Below are 18,840 nucleotides of genomic sequence, written 5' to 3' on the forward strand. Positions count from 1 at the left end.
GGCCCCTTCTGTAATACCAAAGTGCCCTGGGGGGGCGCGCAAAGCAGGCGCCGATGCCCATTGAGCCCCCCCAGTGCGCGTTGTCTAATACAGCCCGTTATGGGCATATTTGATACATAGAATATCATTCCATAATCGCTGCGTGGGATGCAGTGCACTGCAGATAAAAGGAGCAGCAAACCAGCTGCCCATTAACACTTGTATCTTCGTAGGAAAACTACAAAAGTCTTCAAAATTACAATGGTCAAAACAAGATAAAATGTCTCAAGGGAGCCTAATAAGGAATATCTCATAGTACATATCGTTAATCCCCAGAGTTTGTTTGAGTGGGTCACTAACACCACAATCCTGCCTACTACAGTAATCTTTGAGTGCATGTTCCAAAGTACCTTCCTTTCGTTTTTAGCACAGTATAGTAACAATTCAGACTATTGTCTTCAGCACCTAATTTTCATAGTAAGTAAGTCAGGCCCACTGGCTTTGTCATGTGCAGGACCTCTGGGATTAGGTGATTGTGCAGCTGCTGTGTTTTTTGCTTTAGTTATAGATTTGCCATATTTGTCACATAATCCACCATCTGTGTGATCTGCAGATTTTAACCCCCAAAAATGTTTATTTCTAGCTTGAACTGTTCAAAAGTTACTAAAAGCGCAATGAACTGTTGCCGCTCAGTAAAAGACCCTTTGAAAAGCTTGACTAGTCGCCTTTCTGTTGCTTTTTGCTATATTTAATTGTTGGACTGTAACTGATGAGGTGCAAAGAATGCCCAGACTGTGTTAAGTGTAAAAATGACAAAATAATGATGTAATACTATCACAAACTGTGCTGCATTACGCCGCATAATTTGCCTTTTCTTGCTGCATAATTTACTCAACTCTGTGGCATAATCTTGCTCTCCCCTGCCGCATATTTCCAGTGGTCAAAAGTTTTCTTACTACACAGGATAAACCTAGAAATCTGAGCGCTTGACCAACAAAGGCGTACTGAATTGCACATTATCTGGCAACTATCATTCATACAGTTATAAAGACAAACCAGTAGAAAAGTAGATGGCAAAACAATATGAAACCCCTCCTAAAGGGGCCTAACCAGTATTATCACACTGAATATCGTCTACCCCGCTTTTGTCAGAGGGTTGGCATCACCAAAACTCATGCCTACTAAAGTAATCCGAGATTTGATGTCACAAAACACTGTCTAGACTCTAGAGCCTGTATCGGTGTGATCACAATACACTGTTAAGGCTTATTGGCTTTAACAAATACTTTTCACAATAGCGTAGTCCACTTTGCGGACTTGGACTTAACTTCTCATAATGAACAGATCAGACCTATGACCACGGCCATAGCTTTTCCCAGTGAATTGGTGGCGCCTTGATCAGTGGCTTGTCCCCATGTCCCTTTTCTGGCCTATTGTATGGCGCACAAGCTTCTCTCTCCACAGAGGGCCTAACAGGGATTCTCACAGTACAGACCTCGAGCCCCGTGTTTTGCCTGCGCGGTTAACCCATACCAGGAACCATGCCTACTGCTCTCATTAGTGAGAGTCCATGACACAAGATGCTTCTCTGCAGACTAGTACAGAGTAACTCTCTATTGCGTACCACTGTAACATAAACTTTGCACAATAAATGTCAGGATTGCTGCCTGCGTGATGCTTCCGAATAAACCGATCTGCCGTAGATTCCCTGATCGGCTTCGCACCATAACCACCTCTGCCCTGCTGAGCATAAGCTCTCCTACACGGCAAGACGTGCAAAACAAGTACTCTCTTTCAGTACGATTTCTGCCCAATCCGATGTTGTACTCGAGTCAACCAATGCATGGGCAGAGCCTGCGCCTCCCGCCATATTTCTGAAAGCTCTTTCTGTTCTTGACACCAGTCTCTGCTTCCAGCTGGTAAGTCAAGCCAGACCTAAAATGGCATTAAAATCTAGCTCGGTCGCTGGGGTTTCCAGCTGGGGTCTGATGTAGAATTAATGAGGTAATTTGGAGATTCCCTGATAAAAGAATGCTCACCATGAGGTCAGTAAGAGGTCAAATCCAAGAACCCTGACACCCCATCCGTCTCACCCCCAGCACCCAGCTCCTGGAAGCTGACTGAAGTGCATCCCCTATGGGCGTCTCCAGGCTAAGGTTTCGGTCCTGCCAAAGCGAAGGAAGCGAATGTGCACGGGGTGATGGGAGGAGAGGAAGCAGATGGGCTGCTCTGTCAGAAAGGGCAGCTGCCCTGGAGATGGCAAGAGGTGTCTCCTATCTTATCACAGCCAGGCGCTTCCCTGGGGCCGCAGCGCTCCCTGGCCCTCTGGAACAGAATCCCAACACTTTGCGTAAGTGTCTTGCATTCAGTTTTCTTCTCCTCAGAGAGCGGAGTTGCTTCTGTGAGCCAAGTGTTATTTGCGGCTCCTTCCGAGATTAGTTCGTGTAGATGTACGTTATTCTTTCATTCCTTCTCGTAGACTTTTTACCAACTCTTACTAGTTACCTATTCACCCCACTGATAATTGGTTATAAGAAAAACTGAAGTAATCTGATCTTTCCAGTGGCCTGGCAGCTGGTAGGAGAATGGGGGTTGTGGGGAGGTGCGGGCGTTGAAAAATAAATATATTTAATTATTTTTTTTAAACTTGCCTCCGGTTGCCTACTGCATGTCTCCTCTGCAGTCCCAGAACCAGGAAGCAACCAGGCTCCACTAAGCCAATCCGAACACTGCAATGCAGCGTTGTGATTGATCTGTGCTCCGTGGATCAGCGCTCGGATGCGGACAGATAGCCGGTGCATATTCCCTACAAGACTGAGTATTCTATATAGCCTGTTGGGGAATATGCAAATTGCGCAGGACAGTTTGGCCCGGTCAAGACGGCTGGCCAAGCAGTCATGTGCACTTCGTGTGCGCAGTCCACTCCTCCTCCCTGAGCAACCAGCCCCACCCTCCCTCATCCAGCCCTGCAGCATTGAAAAGCAAAATGAGGATACCCTTATTTTATTTTTCCCCTTTTCACTGCTCTAGGAGCAGTGGGGCAACGCCCCTCTGCCTTAGCGGAGGAGCCGCCACTGGATCTTTCTAAATCTGTGCCGGAGGAGCACCCCGCTTTTCAGACGTAAAGCGGGTCTTGATTTTTGTTATTCTGCAGGTGCGAGTTCTTCGTACCTGATCACCGAGGGTTTTTTTTTTTTTTGTCCTCCTAGTCAGTCTCTTGACGGATGTAATTCTTGCAAAATAAATGGGAGGGAAAGGAGTGCACATTCTCTAATATTTGACACCTCTTGCCATGAATCACCAGTTGCTGGGCACCTGCCCACACCTGGCATTGCGTGCCTTACATGCTACTTCATACAGTGTATGCTGATATTTCATATAAGGCTGGTTTATAACTGCGAACCCTGCTGTTCTCACAGGGCGCACACCCTTTCAACTTTTATAGGTGCTACCACTGCACCTTCTAGATAAAATGACCTTCCTGGTATTCACCTTCATGCATTTTTGCCCCCAACACATTTCGGTTAACGGTGGTGAACACGGCATCTCCTTCCTGGTCTCCTTGTCCTTCATCTGTCATTGTCCTAGTCCTGGCCACCTTTTGAGTGGCAGACAGCTTGGCATCTTTTAAGTGGCCGCCTTCGAGGCCTCAAAGGTGGCATCGCAGTAAGATACTTCATCCAAGCCATGTCTGCTTGAGAGAGGTGAGGAGATCCGAGGAGCCTCTCGGAACGATAGCTTCTGTACATAGCTCTTTTGGCCTGTGACCTGCTGTAAGCAGAATGGAAAGCCCATGATGCAAACTTTTACACCCTGGTCACCAGCGAGCGTGGCCCCTTTCAATGCCGCGTCTGCATTGCTTTGGTGGGAGTGGGTTTGAAACGCACCAGTAGAGCAAGGAGGAAAAGATGGCTGAGGTCGCGGTCCAGCGTCGAAGGTGCTGGTTGGTATCCGGTCTGATCTGCAGTCACTCGGTGTCCATGCTAATGAGGGAAACGGAGAAGCATGCGGTCACAGATCACCTACCCTGGAGTCCTTGAATCCACCACTAGGGAAGTAGCTCCGGGCAGGTAGACTCCTCCCACTTTATTATTTGTTTGATCATTTTTCCAAGTGTTTGGATGTGATGTGATGAGAGGGGATGCCATGATTTTTTTTTCCCCATTATGTTTTTTTCTTTAATCCAAGACACACTATAAGGAGTTAACGCTTTCTGTTGTCTTGCCGTGTCTGTATCCTTTTCCAGCCAGTGTGGGTTCCCTCCAAGTTCAGTTCACACCGGCCCGTGGTCGAAGATGGATGCCCCGCTTCGTTTTCACAAATAATCCATCGCGTCTGATGTCAATGCCGGCAAATCACCCAGTGCAACGCGTTCTATTCAGCAGTGCCGGACAATGTCTGCCGGCTTGCCAAGGCTGTGGTTTCCCTTGCTTCAAGCCAAGAGTAATGTGCCGAGGGAGGCAGCGCTGCCGGGCTTTACCTGCCTCAACAATGCCGCACTGTGCGCGGATTCCGGTTCCACCGCTTCTCGGTGCCAGATGGGTGCCTGAACCGCACTCCGGGCGCTGCTTTTGCTGGCTCCTCGGGTGGAAACTGGCAGGAAGTTGATCTGCGCGAAGGATTCCGCCCAAGTTCAGGGTTCAGGGCCAGCAGTCGGAGTAGGCTGCATGCTGTCCACGTTGGTGAGCAGTTCGAAATTGATGCTTCCCATCCCCCCCCCACTCCCCCCAAATAATCTGGATATGCACGGCAATGTCTGCACGTCCTGATTATTCCAGTGTGACCTGCATGATGTTATGTAATGTTTATACTACGCCATGGAGACCTCCTGGGAGCAATTCTTCATGCAACAGTAAGGGCCGGTAGTAAAGCTGCTGAAATAAGCACACTACAACTTTAACATGCAGCAAACAGAGGAAAGCTGGAAAAACGCAACTGAAATCAGAACCAAACTTGCAAGTTTTAGGAATGCATGGAATTTTGAAGGTCAGTTGTAGTGAGTGACATAGCCCTATTCCCGCCTTCCCCCGCCCTAATGGAGCCCCCATATTCCTTGTCGGAATAAGAGCACCGCGGCAGAGCTTGTGGTCCCATCTCAAGGGAGGACCTTGATTTTACTTTGCATGCTGGAGTTCGAGGTTCTGCAATTATAATATTAAAAACCTAAGCTGCAAGTGCCGGAAACGCAGTACTACGGCGACACATCGTATGCCCGAGAGTGGCCACCTTGAGGTCTTGCCAAGGCTGCCTGCAGCGCATGGAGCGCAGATGGGCTTCTGCTTCCGGGAGTTTTAGGAGTCGATTGGGTCAATGGCCCAAGTAGCTTTTCAACCAAGAAGGGTATCTTCTGAAGTACCTACTGCATGAGAACTCCATACAAGGTATGGGCATCTCGTCAAATATGGCTGCCGTGCCAGGAGTTTAGGATAATATGGGCTGCCAAAGCTCCATCCGTGCGCCTCTGGGTATTTCATTGTGGTGGATGTGGGAAGAAACGTGAGTGAGGAGAGCAATGACTGCTGAATCTTTTAAGAGGAAAGAGAATGAAAACGGGTAACGCTCAGTGGCCATTTTCTGGTCAGAGAATGCTGACCTGATGAGGTCATAATAGAACAACATTCGGCCTCTAAAGTTTACTGGATCGTTTGTGCTGTGGCACTGGGCGGCGTGGTGTTTGGGGTGGTTGTAGTAGTAGTAGTTCATTTATTATTGGTTTTAGAATTGATTATTGTTGCAGTTTGACCCACTATTTTCAGAACTCCCTCTGAGGTTACATGTTGGGTAGTGAGCACTCTACCCTGGGGTTACCGGATTGCTCCATGTCATCCGGGCACATCTTGTTGTATTTCTGGACTGTCTCTTTAAAATTCACTGTATTTAGGAACTGCTAGTCTTGGTTCACCTTGATTGAACGTATGTGATTGAAGTATCAGATTACAACTTTTAAAAAGAGCGCCCAGGGCTGAAATAATGTAATGCCAGTGAACTCTTGGCTGCTTTCTATGATGGCAATAGGATTCTGTCCTCTGCTGGCATCGGACCAGAGTTGAAACTTCACCCTTCAGATCCACAGTTTGTCATCTTACATTATTCATATTTGTTTACTTGAAAGTTGATCTCTGTGTCGCGTGATGGCGTCTTGCGCTGACAGAGGAGAATAACCTTGCTTTCGTTGTAGGAAGTGTTGCATTTTACTGCTAGTGGTGTCTTCAGCTCAGCCCAACAGTAAAAGACCTTAGACCTCACGTTTCAAGTTGGAGGTATACAGTTCGTGCTCTCTTGTTTTTTTTTTTGTTTTAAATTTTTTTTTTTTTTTTTTTTTTTTTTTTTTTACCTTTCAGTCTCTACTTATATAGACTTTAATTTCTTATTTGATTGTTATTTGTCCATATCTGTGTTTTTCCGCCCTTGAAATAATTGGTTTCCCAATCCATCTATTCAAAGCTAATACCGATCTCTGGGCTCCCCATCTTACCAACTTTTTTAGATCTTACCAATGTACAGGGCTACCTTTGACTTGGGCAGAGTCTCAAATTGTACCCATATTCAAAAAAGGTGACCGTAACTGCCCATCGCATTACAGACCGATCTCCTTACTTGATTCATTAGTAAAGGTGGTGGGTTGGATAATTTTAGTTAGGTTACAAAGCTGGGCTGACCGCAACAACAGGATCTCTGACTTACAATATGGATTCTGCCAGGGCATTGGCACTACTGAGCAAGTGCCAAACTGAGCAAGCAATTAACATGAACTTGTTACTGGGCAGTATACACGCATTAAAGATAGTAATCTGTACACGGTATTCGTTGACCTGTCCGCTTTTGACTGCGTTATCCATGAGAAACTATGGTCCGTGATGAGCTCAGTGGGTATCGACGGTGCAATTATTGCTCATTTTAAGACAACTGTACTCGAACAGACACGCTAGGGTACGGTTTGGCATTAAAGGAGACTGTACCCGGCCATTCACAATAGAAAAAGTGGTCTGTCAAGGGTGTGTGCTTGCCCCTTTTCTATTCGATCTTTACCTAAATGATCTGGGTAACACTCTGGCTAGTTCGAGTGCGGATATGCCGCAAGTAAAACAACGACCAATTCCGGTGTTTATGCGGACGATGCCGTTCTTATGGCATGCACTCCAGTAGCTCTGCAACGTCTTCTTGATACATTTATCCTGTGCATGGAAAATCTAGGGCTGAAAATTAACACAAGCAAGACATTTGTTATGAAAATGGGGGGGGGGGGGGGGACGAAATGCCGGAATATACATGTAGGAAAGGAAATTTTACCCCAAACACGAACATTTCCCTATCTGGGTATCTTATTTGATAGCGAAGGTACATGGAAAAGTGCAATTGAATCCCGAAGATTGCAATTTTTTAGATCGATTGCGGCACTTCGCAATTGTGCTAGGAAATTGGGCAACAAGCAACTTAAAGAAATGTTATCTATCTACAATGTATGGCTCAGACATCTGGGGTTATGCTAACGTTGAACCATTACAGGCGGTGAAAAATGTGTTTTTCAAAAACCTTTTAGCACTCCCTTGAGCTGCTCAAACTATGTATGTCACTCAGAGCTGTACACTAAGTACCTAAGAGACTTGGTAAGGACTCGACCACTCTTACTATGGCACAAAATATGGACCTCGGAACATATGGACTTGAATCGTGCCATAGTCCAGGACTGCTATGACTCTGAAATGGCCCTAAAGATCCCCTGGCTAAAGTTTAATAAGCATTACTTGACAGATATGGGCCGTTTGGAATTCTATGAGCATCCAGAATCCCTGTTAAACATCTTAAGGAAAGGATTAAAAACAGAGTCTTTAAACCATCTGGCGGATCTGCGATTATGCGTGGAATTGGGCAAAACAACTGTGAAACCCAACCAAACGGTCCTGACTACTTTTATCCATGCAACCATACCTTATTAATGTTCTTAATGCACAACATCGATTTTGTTTTAACTCGTTTTAGACTAAACATCTTCCACCGCTTGATCAGTTTCCCAAACCCCAATGACTGGTCAAAAGATTTACAACGTTGCCCATGTGATAATGTATCAAACCAATCAACCATGCACATCGCACTTTTTTGTGAATTCTATAAGGATCTGAAGTTTTTTTTATTGTATCTTTATTGAAATCACTAAATTTTAAACAATGCAGGCCGGCCTTTTCATACCTACAATTGCTCCCCAGTCTGCACACGTGTGTGGCACTTGCAAGATTTCTTAGGGTGACTCAAGCAAGACGGAAAACAATAGTAACAAAGCGTTGATTTATGATCTCTTGGCTGAAATGTGAACTGCACTTTTTCATTTTTTGATACCAATGAAATTTATATGTATGTATTTGTTTCTAAGAAATTTGAAATGCATGTAATCTTTTATGATTCACTTTGTCTGAATCGAATAAAGATATTTGATTGTTGGTTTTTAAAACTAATACATGTCCATATTCTATTTACTCATACATGTTCATTCACACTTCTATTTCTTTAGTGTTTTAGTGTGATAAGCAGTCCTGCACAATACAACCATACTGGCCTGAAAGCATTAGCATAGCTATCTGAGCTTGACTCTTGTCTTAAATTGATGTTTTTGCTGCTCATAAAAAGGCTGACGGCTTTCTGTTTAACTGTAAAGCTAGTGCTGTCTCTCAATGGGTTAATGTACCAGTGTGTTGTTTGAAGTCCTGAAGTCTTGTGTGCTTTAAAGGCGCACTTTATTTTTATTCCCCAGCTTCTAATGTATTTGTTTTGTTGAAGCTCACAGTAACGGCCATGTTGGAGGTGTATTTATTTCTCATGGTGCCAACTCATCTGGTCTCCATAGCTGCTTCTGTAATGATTCATCTTGAAGTGCATATTGCATTTCCGGTGCCTGTCCTTGCCCAAATTCCTAATAAAAAATTCTGTTGTGTGATAATTCGTCTTGCTTTGACCAAACCTTACATTTATGGTTGGGCTAATGTGCCATATCGCAACGTTCGGTTTAGTGAAAGTAAATTCTATATCCTTTAATCTAGTCTCACTGGCCCTAAATAAAAATGCCCACACTGCTGTGCAACAAAGCATCCTCCTACTGCTGCACAGAGAAAGTTTTGCATTTCATTATTAGTAAGTAATAGATGTTTGTTTCTGTCAACTACATCTTGTAACCATGTCACAATCCTCATGTGACATTCCTAGGCCCTCAATATATAAAATCCCAAAAGGATGTTGGTCACTGGTAATTATTAATCTATTGTAAAATGATTACACACAATTGTACGTATACAAAGTGAGTGGATCTTAATATTGCAAAGAATACGCATCTTCAAAAAATTCTCATTTTTGCAGCATTCCTCAACTGTCTATGTACTTAATAAGGTGGCCTAAAATCTAAAGATCATCTCTTCTACGAGTACAAACGGTTCTTTTAAAGTTCTTATGTTCCTTTCTATCCGCAAACACGTAAATCCTAGTTTCTCGTAATAATGAAAAGAAAGTGATGGGGACAAAGTGTGTTAACGTTTCTTTTTTTTTTTTTTCATCCACAACAACGATATAAATAGTTGGCCTCTGCACCCTGTCCTCCTTACATTACGAGTCCTGAACTCTTAAGGTAGTAGTAAAATTCACCTCCAAATGAAATTAGGATTGGCCTGTGGGTACTGCTGCTTTCCGATAATGTGGAATGTGTTCAGGGCCATCAATGACTCAAATGGTGGAATAATAGTTAAGTCTAAATCTCTTATTGTAAATTCATTCCAGAGTTCATTTCAATACGTTTTGAAAGCAGTATGTTAAGCCCACAGTCCTAATATCCCAAAAGCCAAATTCTCTCCTTACTGATAGCAAATAATATTGCCATAGAATTCTTTTTCTGACCAACTTCTCACAGCTGACCAAACCATCCCTTTTAATAGAAGTAATGTCTGCAATCTTCATTCTAGTGTCCTTTTTAAAAATTGAGCCCTCCAGAGAATAGTTTGCCTTTTTTTAAATAAATTCAACTCTTCTTTGAGCAATTTTGCAAACCACGCAGTATCCTAAAATGTCTACCTTGGGGGAGATTTAGAAGTCCAGCTTCTTTCTCCGGAAAGGCGTCTGCTCTCTGTGGTGTTTTTTTTTTTTTTTTTAATGCTCTGCAGTGTCTTGCAGTAAAGCCTAACTTCACCAGTATTTTGGATTGCTCGCCTATTCCCTTTAGTTGTTGGTGGCTTTTAGGAGTATGTTTGTGCTACTGGCAAGTTCATGATCACCCATCCTTCACTATTGAGCAGTTCCGGAAGGCACTTCTTTAAACTGGGGGTGTTTTGATAAGTTGTGCTTGATTCCAGAATGGCACTGGCTCACTTTTGCCATGAGGTGGGAAGGATCAGGAAAGCTGTTGAATGAGGCGTGAAAGAGAAATCGGAATTTAATATTTAGGAAACCATTAGTCTTTTTTTTTTTTCTGCCCCAGTTTAACACTTTACATTTTGTCTCCTTTCCGGTTTGTTTCTTCGGGCTCATTGAACTGTCTTTGCCAGACTGTTTGTTTACATGCCCAGTTAATTGTATTAAGAGCATGGTCTTGAAGATCTTAATTTTCTTGATTACTTTGGCCATTGTGTTTTGTCTCCAAGCCAATCGCTCTTCATTACAGGTGGAAGGCTTCCTTCCAGCCTGCTCTCTAAAGAAGCTTCATTTCGAATTCATTTCATTCAAGATTTTTTCCTTTCATTCTGTAGCCTCAGACCACTGGACATAGAGTTCATGAGACGCTTAAGCAAAGTGGTGAATATTGTTCCTGTTATCGCCAAAGCAGACACACTAACACTGGATGAGAGGGACTACTTCAAACAGCGGGTAAGGCTCACCCTTTTCAACTCCCAGTGTATATATTGGTACAAATCGGTATGCTAATTTTAAGGTATGCTCATGCAGTGAGTGGAATGTTCCGTGATTGATGCACGTGTATAATCTATTCATTTTCTGTCTTTCTCCCTGCACGTATGGTCAGGCATGTGTAGGATGCTCACCCAGCTAGAGATCAACCGAGTGCTAAACTAGGGCTTTTACTATGAAGCGGGATGCTCGTGGGCGAGGAGTCGTATAGTGAAGACGTAGCGTTCTCTGGAGAGATTGGTCTTCTGGTGCTTTCTGAATTGCAGAACGATTGGGACAATTCTGATGCCTATGCGGTGTTCTTCCTGATCATCGTATCCGTATCCTAGATGGAGAAAGCTTTTTGTGTTTTTCTTTTCCGTTTGGATATGTCCTGGCTCTTGGTGTGGTATTGTCAAACTGAGGTCGTTAATTTCTTTACCGCGTAAGACGATGTCCTTTAATGGCCATGCATTGGGGCTGGAGTGATCTCCCAAACTCCTTCCATCCTTTGGGATGTGCTGCCACTTCAATAACTTTTTGGCAAACTCAGTGTGATGTCAGCGAAATTGACATTTAGGTGCAAGAGGGGGAAAGGGCTTGGACTATTGCTCTCAAGTCGGTTTCTAGGACGTCAGATTTCACTTTCTTTGGAGGGAGAGGTGATGCCAAGCGGTCCTGGTTTACTTAGCAATGTTCTTTGAGGGAGAGCTCATAGTAGAACATTGTTAAGAAAAACAATGCCAACATCCAGGGCTGGGGTTTCGGTGCCTTCTATAGCTCCTCGAGTAGAATTTCAAACTGTGCAGCGCAATTAAATGCTGCCCCTCTCAAAAAAAAAAAAAAAAGAAGCAGTTTTAGATATAGAACAAAAATAAATATTGCCTGGTTTTTGGATTCAATTCTACTGGATTTTAGCACTTTCATTCCTTGTGCATAGTGGTTCTCTCCAATGCCTGTTGGAGTGTTTTGTTCAGACTCACCATGGCACTGATTTAGTGCGTAGCACCAGAGCTGCCTTTTAATGTAATGCACTTCTGTGGTTTTATTTATTTGAAAAGTTTTATATAGCGCTGGCTAGACCCGGAGGTATCGGAGCGCTTTACATGAGGACGAGCATTGTTTCAGAGCATAGTTACAAGTTCCATAGTTACAAGTTACAGTTTCAGAGCATAGTTACAAGTTTCTGAAGCGTAGTTGCAAGCGTTAAAAACAAATACGTAAGGGAAAAAGCAGGCAAGGGGAGAGATTCAGGGGAGAGGGGATAGGAGCAGGGGAGGTAGACAAAGAATGAAAGTGGGAAAGAGTTGGGGTAGGGTGAAAGAAACCCAACCGGAAGACGAGGAAAAACAATGTCCAACGTCCGGTGTGATGTGATCCCAGTGGAAATGGTGTCATTCCCACACCTCCGCTGTGTGTGGCTCCCTTTATGCTGTGGACTCTGAGGGGTCTCTGAGACTACAGGGCATACATACTAGACCCCTCCCCAACAAGGGGGGAGGGAGTGCTTTGGCAAGGGGCGCCATTCCCACACCTCCGCTTTGTGTGGCTCCCTTGACGCTGTGGACTCTCTGAGGGTTCTCTGAGACTCCAGGGTATAAATGTTGGATCCCTCCCCAACAAGGGGAGAAGGAGTGCTTTGGTAAAGGGCACATGGTTACAATAGTTAAAATAGTTAGAATTGCAAAGTCCAATACAGAAGAAAGAAGTCCCCAGGAGAGGAAAGAGGGAAAGGGGGGGGTTAGTTGCTGTTCACCTGAATTTTGCCAGGGGTTAGTTTTCCCACTGATGTGTAGTTAATTCAGCTGTAATTTTGCGCTTATCACATTATTATGCACTTTTGAGCCTTGCGTCTGTTCAGATTCCATTTTAGCCGGTAGAGGTGTGTACAATTTGCCTTGACACCTCTGTCTCTTTGAATCACTCTACTAAAGCTAGGATTGGACAGCATGCCAGTCAGCCGCTCCATATTAAGATTCAGTGTTGCTTATTTAGCTCCTACTCTCGACTTGTTGTGACATTTTGCCTCCTTCAGGGAACTCAATTGCGTAACTACTGTCCTTCAAGAGGTTTTGTCCCCATTCTTCGTTGAATGTTTGCACTCACTATCTCGCTGTATATTTTCTTTTACTTGTTCTGTACATGAAAAGCCTTCAGTGCTGATAGAAAGATGAAACTCCTGTGTAATGGTCAGCCCTTTAGCATACTGGTGTTTTAATGCAGAATCTGTGGCAAAAAAAAGTATCCAAATCCAACAGAAATGGCAGTGTAGAGCCCTGTAATACATTGATCATTGCTTTCGTCCAATATTCGACTTGTTCCTTGCTCGTCCTATCCCTCTTTTACTCTGCCTCTCATTCATAAGTCGATTTATCTATCTGTGGGCTGTTCATCCCTAGGAAGTGGTCAGTGCATGACTTTGTGGTCCTGTATATTTGACAGTCTTTTGGGTGACTGAAGTTCTATTTCAAAGCTTTTAGACTGGCATTGTTGTTCCTACATAAATACTTTATCTCCGGGTTCTGATCTCCCACCAGGCTGGCTTGAATTAATATTACTTGGGAAGATGACCTTGGAAGAATAGAAAGGTTGCTTCTCAATACGCAGCAGCCTTCTTTAACCAAGTTGCATCATACATGTGCTGGCTGTAACAAAGCCTGTTCTGCTTCCGGCCAACCACAGCTGCACCGCTCCCAGCTCTAAAAGATTCATATTAAGCTTCCCGGGCAAGCAACCAGTACATGTCTTAAGTTCTCCTCGGAATTAGACATTTGTGCTCTGTGGCTTTAAGGAGTGCTTACCCACCAAGTAGTTGCCACCGCGCTCGGTATCCCATGACTTTTCTTCAGTTATTTTGCTAAATCATTGAGAATTTACTTTTTGGTGTTGGCGGTTTTGGCTGAAACCCAAGACCAGAAGAGTGCAAAGAATAGCACCTTTCCCCAACGCTACTGGGATAAGCCTGAAGTCTTAACGGCTTTTAAAAAGGGAGAACATGGTTGATGTTCCAATGATGTGCTTCGAAGGGCCACTAATGTGCTCTTCGTCGAAGCTTTGGATCTGTATCCGCAGGGCATACTGTGTCCACCATACTTGCACCGGGCACTAGGGAATGAACTTTCATTTCTGGAGGTGCCGCTAAGGATGCTGGAATGCGTGATGGTGACCAAGGGCCTGAAATTGATTTCTCCAGTGAGAGATTTGGCTTCTAGAAGATGAGGCAAGCATGTTGCTGCAGATGCGACATGCTTCAAGTATCGACTCGAACACTTGTGCAGGGGCATGCGTAAATCCATCTAGCTCTACATAGTATGGCCATAGCGGGTGCGTAAGCCTTTAATTGTACTGCAACATACTGGCTAGACTTCATAGAGCTAAAGACTGATCTGCTGCTACCCGCTTCGAGTGTTGCAGATGCCGGTGTTTGTCTGGATTTTTGAGTTTAATCAAAAACTGAATTGATGGCATAAAGGGAGGTGAAATGCGTTAACAAACATGCAGTGTCACAAAGGATGTTGTCTCTAAAGAGAAATTGAATGGACTACAAAGATGTTAGCCATAAAAACAGGTGCGTTTTGATAAATTTTTTTGGGGGGGCAGAAGAAATTGCTCCTCTGTGGGTAGTGAGAAGGGCATTGAGACGTTTTGAAAATGGAAACTGTCGAATTTTACCCAGTGTTGTTGAGAACCTGGTGGAGTTACTACAATCAAGGTGCTTAGGAGAAAGACACATTTTATTCAAAGTCTACGGTCAGGTTGTTGGTCATCTGGCCTAGCCAGAACAGTTGATCCTAGATTGTAGCAATAGTGCACTTTGAAAATCAGGGCTCAGCCAATACAGTGTGGGCGGAGTCTGCATACATTTCCTAGAGTATGGCAGGCTTGAACATCGTTCGTGGGGGTCTGTTACTGTGGTAGGTGGGACCCCCTAATACTAGGAGTTGCCGGTTGTCATTACTTAGTATCCGGAGGTCAGATTTGTGATGTAGGCCACTACTGAAAGAGGTCTGTCCAAGAAAGTGCCCTATGGAGGAGGGTGGCGAATGGCGAAAGGAGCAGGTGGTGTTAACTTCTTGGGGTGAAAGGACTTTGGGTACAAAAGCAGTTCATCTCTGAAGACGCACTAGTGTGATGTTGGAGCCGCGGTCACTAAGAGTGGTAACTAATTTGATGTTGTCCTAGAGCTCTGAATTTGTGGACTACTTTTGTTTGGTCATGTAGAGGGAGCCATGTGGTGTCCTGCAGGGGTATGAGTGTAGGAGTATAGTCTTCGAGTGCGGCTGCAACCCCTGGACATCGAAGTGTACAGCGAGTACCAAAGTTCTCCTCGTTTCAGAGTGACCCTACGTGCCACATGATCGTGTTGAAGGAAATGCAGGACCTCTGCCTGTGACTGACCTAATCCTGTTGACCGTTCACTCTGCTTGTGTCATCCTTACCCCCTGTGTGCCACAGACACCCAGGTTGCAGGACTTCTGCCTGTGACTGACCTAATCCACATTTGTATAATATAATAATCCACATTTGTAAAGCGCGAACAATCACCCGTAAGGGTCTCTAGGTGCTGGGGTCCGTCGGGAAGATTAAGCAAGCTATTGCCCAGAGTCACATGGTGCTGGGCTAATGTGCTGCCGGCATTGGGGATCGAACCGTGATCCCCAGATTCCGGAGTCAGTCGCCCTGGCTGAGGCGCCACACCTCTTCCTTCGCCCTGGCCGCGGCGCCACACCTCTTCCTGTTGACAGGTCACTCTGCTTGTGTCATCCTTACTCCCTATGTGCCACAGACACCCAGGTGGGACCAGTCTTAAAGGCTGGCAGTGCCCCTCATGGTACCTCTTTTAGAGGCCCTGATCTGTCTCACTATCTGGCTCCGGAGGCAGTGCACCGTGTGAGGCATTAGGTGGTCTCTTTCAGACTTTGGGTACACTTCAGACATATGTCTCCCTGAAGACGTTTGAGCCTGGAACTTTATTTTAATGCACTTATAAACTCCCTGCTGCCAACAGAAGTTTAGTGGTGGCAGCGCCCCTGAGGAAGACTAAATATTGAGCTGGGCTTTCACTATAAAACGCAGGGCAACTGCAGGAGAATAGAGTCCCTTCCTCCTTTCTTCATAGAGTCCGAGCTGGCGAGGGTCACAGGTTGGAATACATAAGGTCTTGCCTCAGAGTCCCACCTGCCTGTGATGTTATGGTATGTGCATAATGCGGGTTTTCAGACGAGGCAAACTGCTAGCTCCTTGTTCAAATGCTTTATACTAGGCTGTAACCAGGTGGCATTTTATTTTGGGCAATTGTTGAGTATACAGGCTTTTTAAAACTTCACATGTAACTTCTAAAGCACTTATCACTTTTTTTTTTTCTTGCTCATACATCAGTTGGCCATCGAAGGTCGGGGTTCCAAATCTGGGGCTGGTTGAAGGTGTACGAGAGGGATTGTTTGCATGCTGGACAATGATTTTGAGGACTGTACTAGGACCCTGTTTTCCCAGCGATATCCACTCCTGGGCAGTTCTTATTATTGTTGCCTTTAGAGTCAAATGATCATATCTGTATCCTTTGAAATGGTAACCACTCATGATAGATGCATGCAGCACACATCCAGGTGTATATTCAAATGGGTTGGTCTGGACTTGAACCATTCTCCTCACACACGCAAGTCATTGTTGGCGGGTTTCGGGAGCTTCAATGGGCAATCCTCTGGTTCTCGGGGGTCTGCGGAGGTACGCAAGTCATTGTTGGCGGGTTTCGAGAGCTTCAATGGGCAATCCTCTGGTTCTCGGGGGTCTGCGGAGGTGCTTTGAATGCCCATCTTCCCAATTAGTCATGAGGCCAAGTCTTTGCTACTGCTAATCAATGTGTCTTTTTGCCACAGATCCGAGCTGACCTTCAATCGAACGGCATCGACGTGTATCCCCAGAAGGAGTTTGATGAAGATGCAGAGGACCGGCTCCTAAATGAGAAGATTAGGGTAAGTGCCAGGGATTCCCAGATCTGCATCGGAGTACATCCTTGAAGGACCCTTGGTGCAGAGGATTAGCTCTACTTTCATGTTCGGTTTAGTCTATGTGTGAAGCATGGCTTGCGATCTTTCGACTTCAAACCACCTCCATGCAGTTTTCAGAATTGCAGCGTGTGTATGCTAGAGAGAACTCTTATCGTTTATGGAAGGTGTATAGAGCACAACACCATGGAGACTGCCACTCCGTCTGTTTGCCTTGTCAAAGTAAGAGTAGCTATTGGGCAGACATGGAGATCCTTCTAGGCTAGGAGCACGTTGGGCAGCTGACCATCAGCAAGGCTGCGTCCAGCCAGTGCAGTTGTAAGGCTGGAAAGAGGCCTCATCCTTTTTCGGTCTTGTTTTGTGGGAACTCTCAGAAGATGAGCTGGAACATTTGGCTGCTAGGGGAGTGAGGGAAAGCAGTGTGATTGGTACAGTTTACATGAGCACATCTGCTGGAATGCGGTGCGCTCTCTGACAGGCCAAGTCCCACACATACAAGCCATCCTAGCAGGCTGACCAGGCCTAACATTTGCTTACATTTCAGTGCCATCGAAATTGATTGTTCAAAAAAGCAGGTCTGTTGATTATTTCAGTGTGTTCAGTTTTGCAGAAGAAACCGTGGGTATGTCCTGCTCACGGACCAGCTCCTATTCATGTGTAGTACGGTATAGGTTGGGGAAAATTGTCTGTGTCCCTCCATACCTACCTCGAGGCGTGGGCTAGGGTCAACCTCCGAACATCTGTCTAAGCGACAGTACACAATGTGACACGTGCTGCAGCAAGCAGATTGTGATGGTAAACTTCTTCTCAACCCAGGAATCTTGATCTGAACTCTAGGTTTTTAAATTCAGTTTCATAACCAATGCCAGAATACCATACTGCCCAGACCATGCCTGCTGCCCGCGGATACCTCTTTATTGTTTAATACATGCCGAGGAAGCGAGCCCTGGTGTCTGCGAGGAGCTCGGGTATCAGACTGGGAAAGACCCAACTGGGCATCAAGCAGATATCCGAAGAATCGTTCACTCGATTTAAATAGTTTTTACGGGTTGGACCACATTGGAAATGCAATCAATTGAACCGAGGAGCGAGCAGGGGCGCGGGTGCAGCTGAGGGTCGAGAAAAAACAGATTAATTACATCATGGTACTTCTGTGCAGCATTCCAAAACAAAGCAGAGTGGCCACAAACCATGACAAGACAGCAAAGTGCAAAAATGGGCACAGTGGCCAGTGCAAGGGGGTACATTACAAAGCAGGCTGGAGACACTCCATGGAAATAGAACTGCAAATGCAACTTTATAGTGACCAGTGCGAGGGGCGGGTGGGAGGCAGCGTTATCCAATGATGCACAATAGAAGCACTCTAATTTTTAAGTTTACTGTCAAGTTATGTGTGTGTATATATAGGTTTGTGTGTCGAGACAGTGTAATTTATTGGGAAAGGGGTCGTCCATTCTGCTTTGTTCCCAAAGGAATCCTTCAGCCATATTACAGTGTCTTATCTACTGTGAGATCTGGCACAGGAATTGGGAATATGGCTAGTCCAGGTGAATATCCAGTCTTCACTGATCCTCCTTCACCATTGGTCCATCTGGTTTACCCAACATTGTTGCCACTGGGTGTAAACTGTGCACACACGAAAAACATGCTCCGCGTCGTACCCTGCTCTTAAACAGTCTTTCCTCTACCTGAATGTTGTGCACAGTTTGTATAACCCTTCCATGGTTTGGTGTGTTCTGCAGGAAATGATCCCCTTTGCTGTGGTGGGCAGTGACCAGGAGTACCAAGTAAATGGCCGAAGAATCCTGGGCAGGAAGACCAAGTGGGGCACCATTGAAGGCAAGAGCATCTTTCTTCCACTCCTCCCACTTGCCCCTGCCTTTTCCAAATGTTCTTTGTACAGGAAGTCACGGGTTCCAGGTTGTGGAGGGTATGAAGGGGTTGTGTGTGTGTGTGTGTGTGTGTGTGGGGGGGGGGACAAAAGTAATGTGCGTAGTGT

The 18,840-nt window shown here is 45.1% G+C and overlaps 1 protein-coding gene across 7 annotated transcripts in view; it reads left to right on the top strand.

Moving 5' to 3' along the window:
• Positions 1-18,840, top strand: part of SEPTIN9 (septin 9) — an 844,294-nt gene that overhangs the window by 809,594 nt on the left and 15,860 nt on the right. For all 7 annotated transcript variants that reach the window (XM_085616876.1, XM_085616877.1, XM_085616878.1 and 4 more), the window contains 3 exons: positions 10,701-10,818; positions 16,713-16,808; positions 18,584-18,680. In XM_085616876.1, the coding sequence (XP_085473002.1) occupies positions 10,701-10,818; positions 16,713-16,808; positions 18,584-18,680 (311 nt within the window). The remainder of the gene's footprint in view (positions 1-10,700; positions 10,819-16,712; positions 16,809-18,583; positions 18,681-18,840) is intronic.

This window comes from Triturus cristatus, chromosome 7 (assembly GCF_964204655.1).
Source record: "Triturus cristatus chromosome 7, aTriCri1.1, whole genome shotgun sequence".
NCBI classification, from domain to species: domain Eukaryota; kingdom Metazoa; phylum Chordata; class Amphibia; order Caudata; family Salamandridae; genus Triturus; species Triturus cristatus.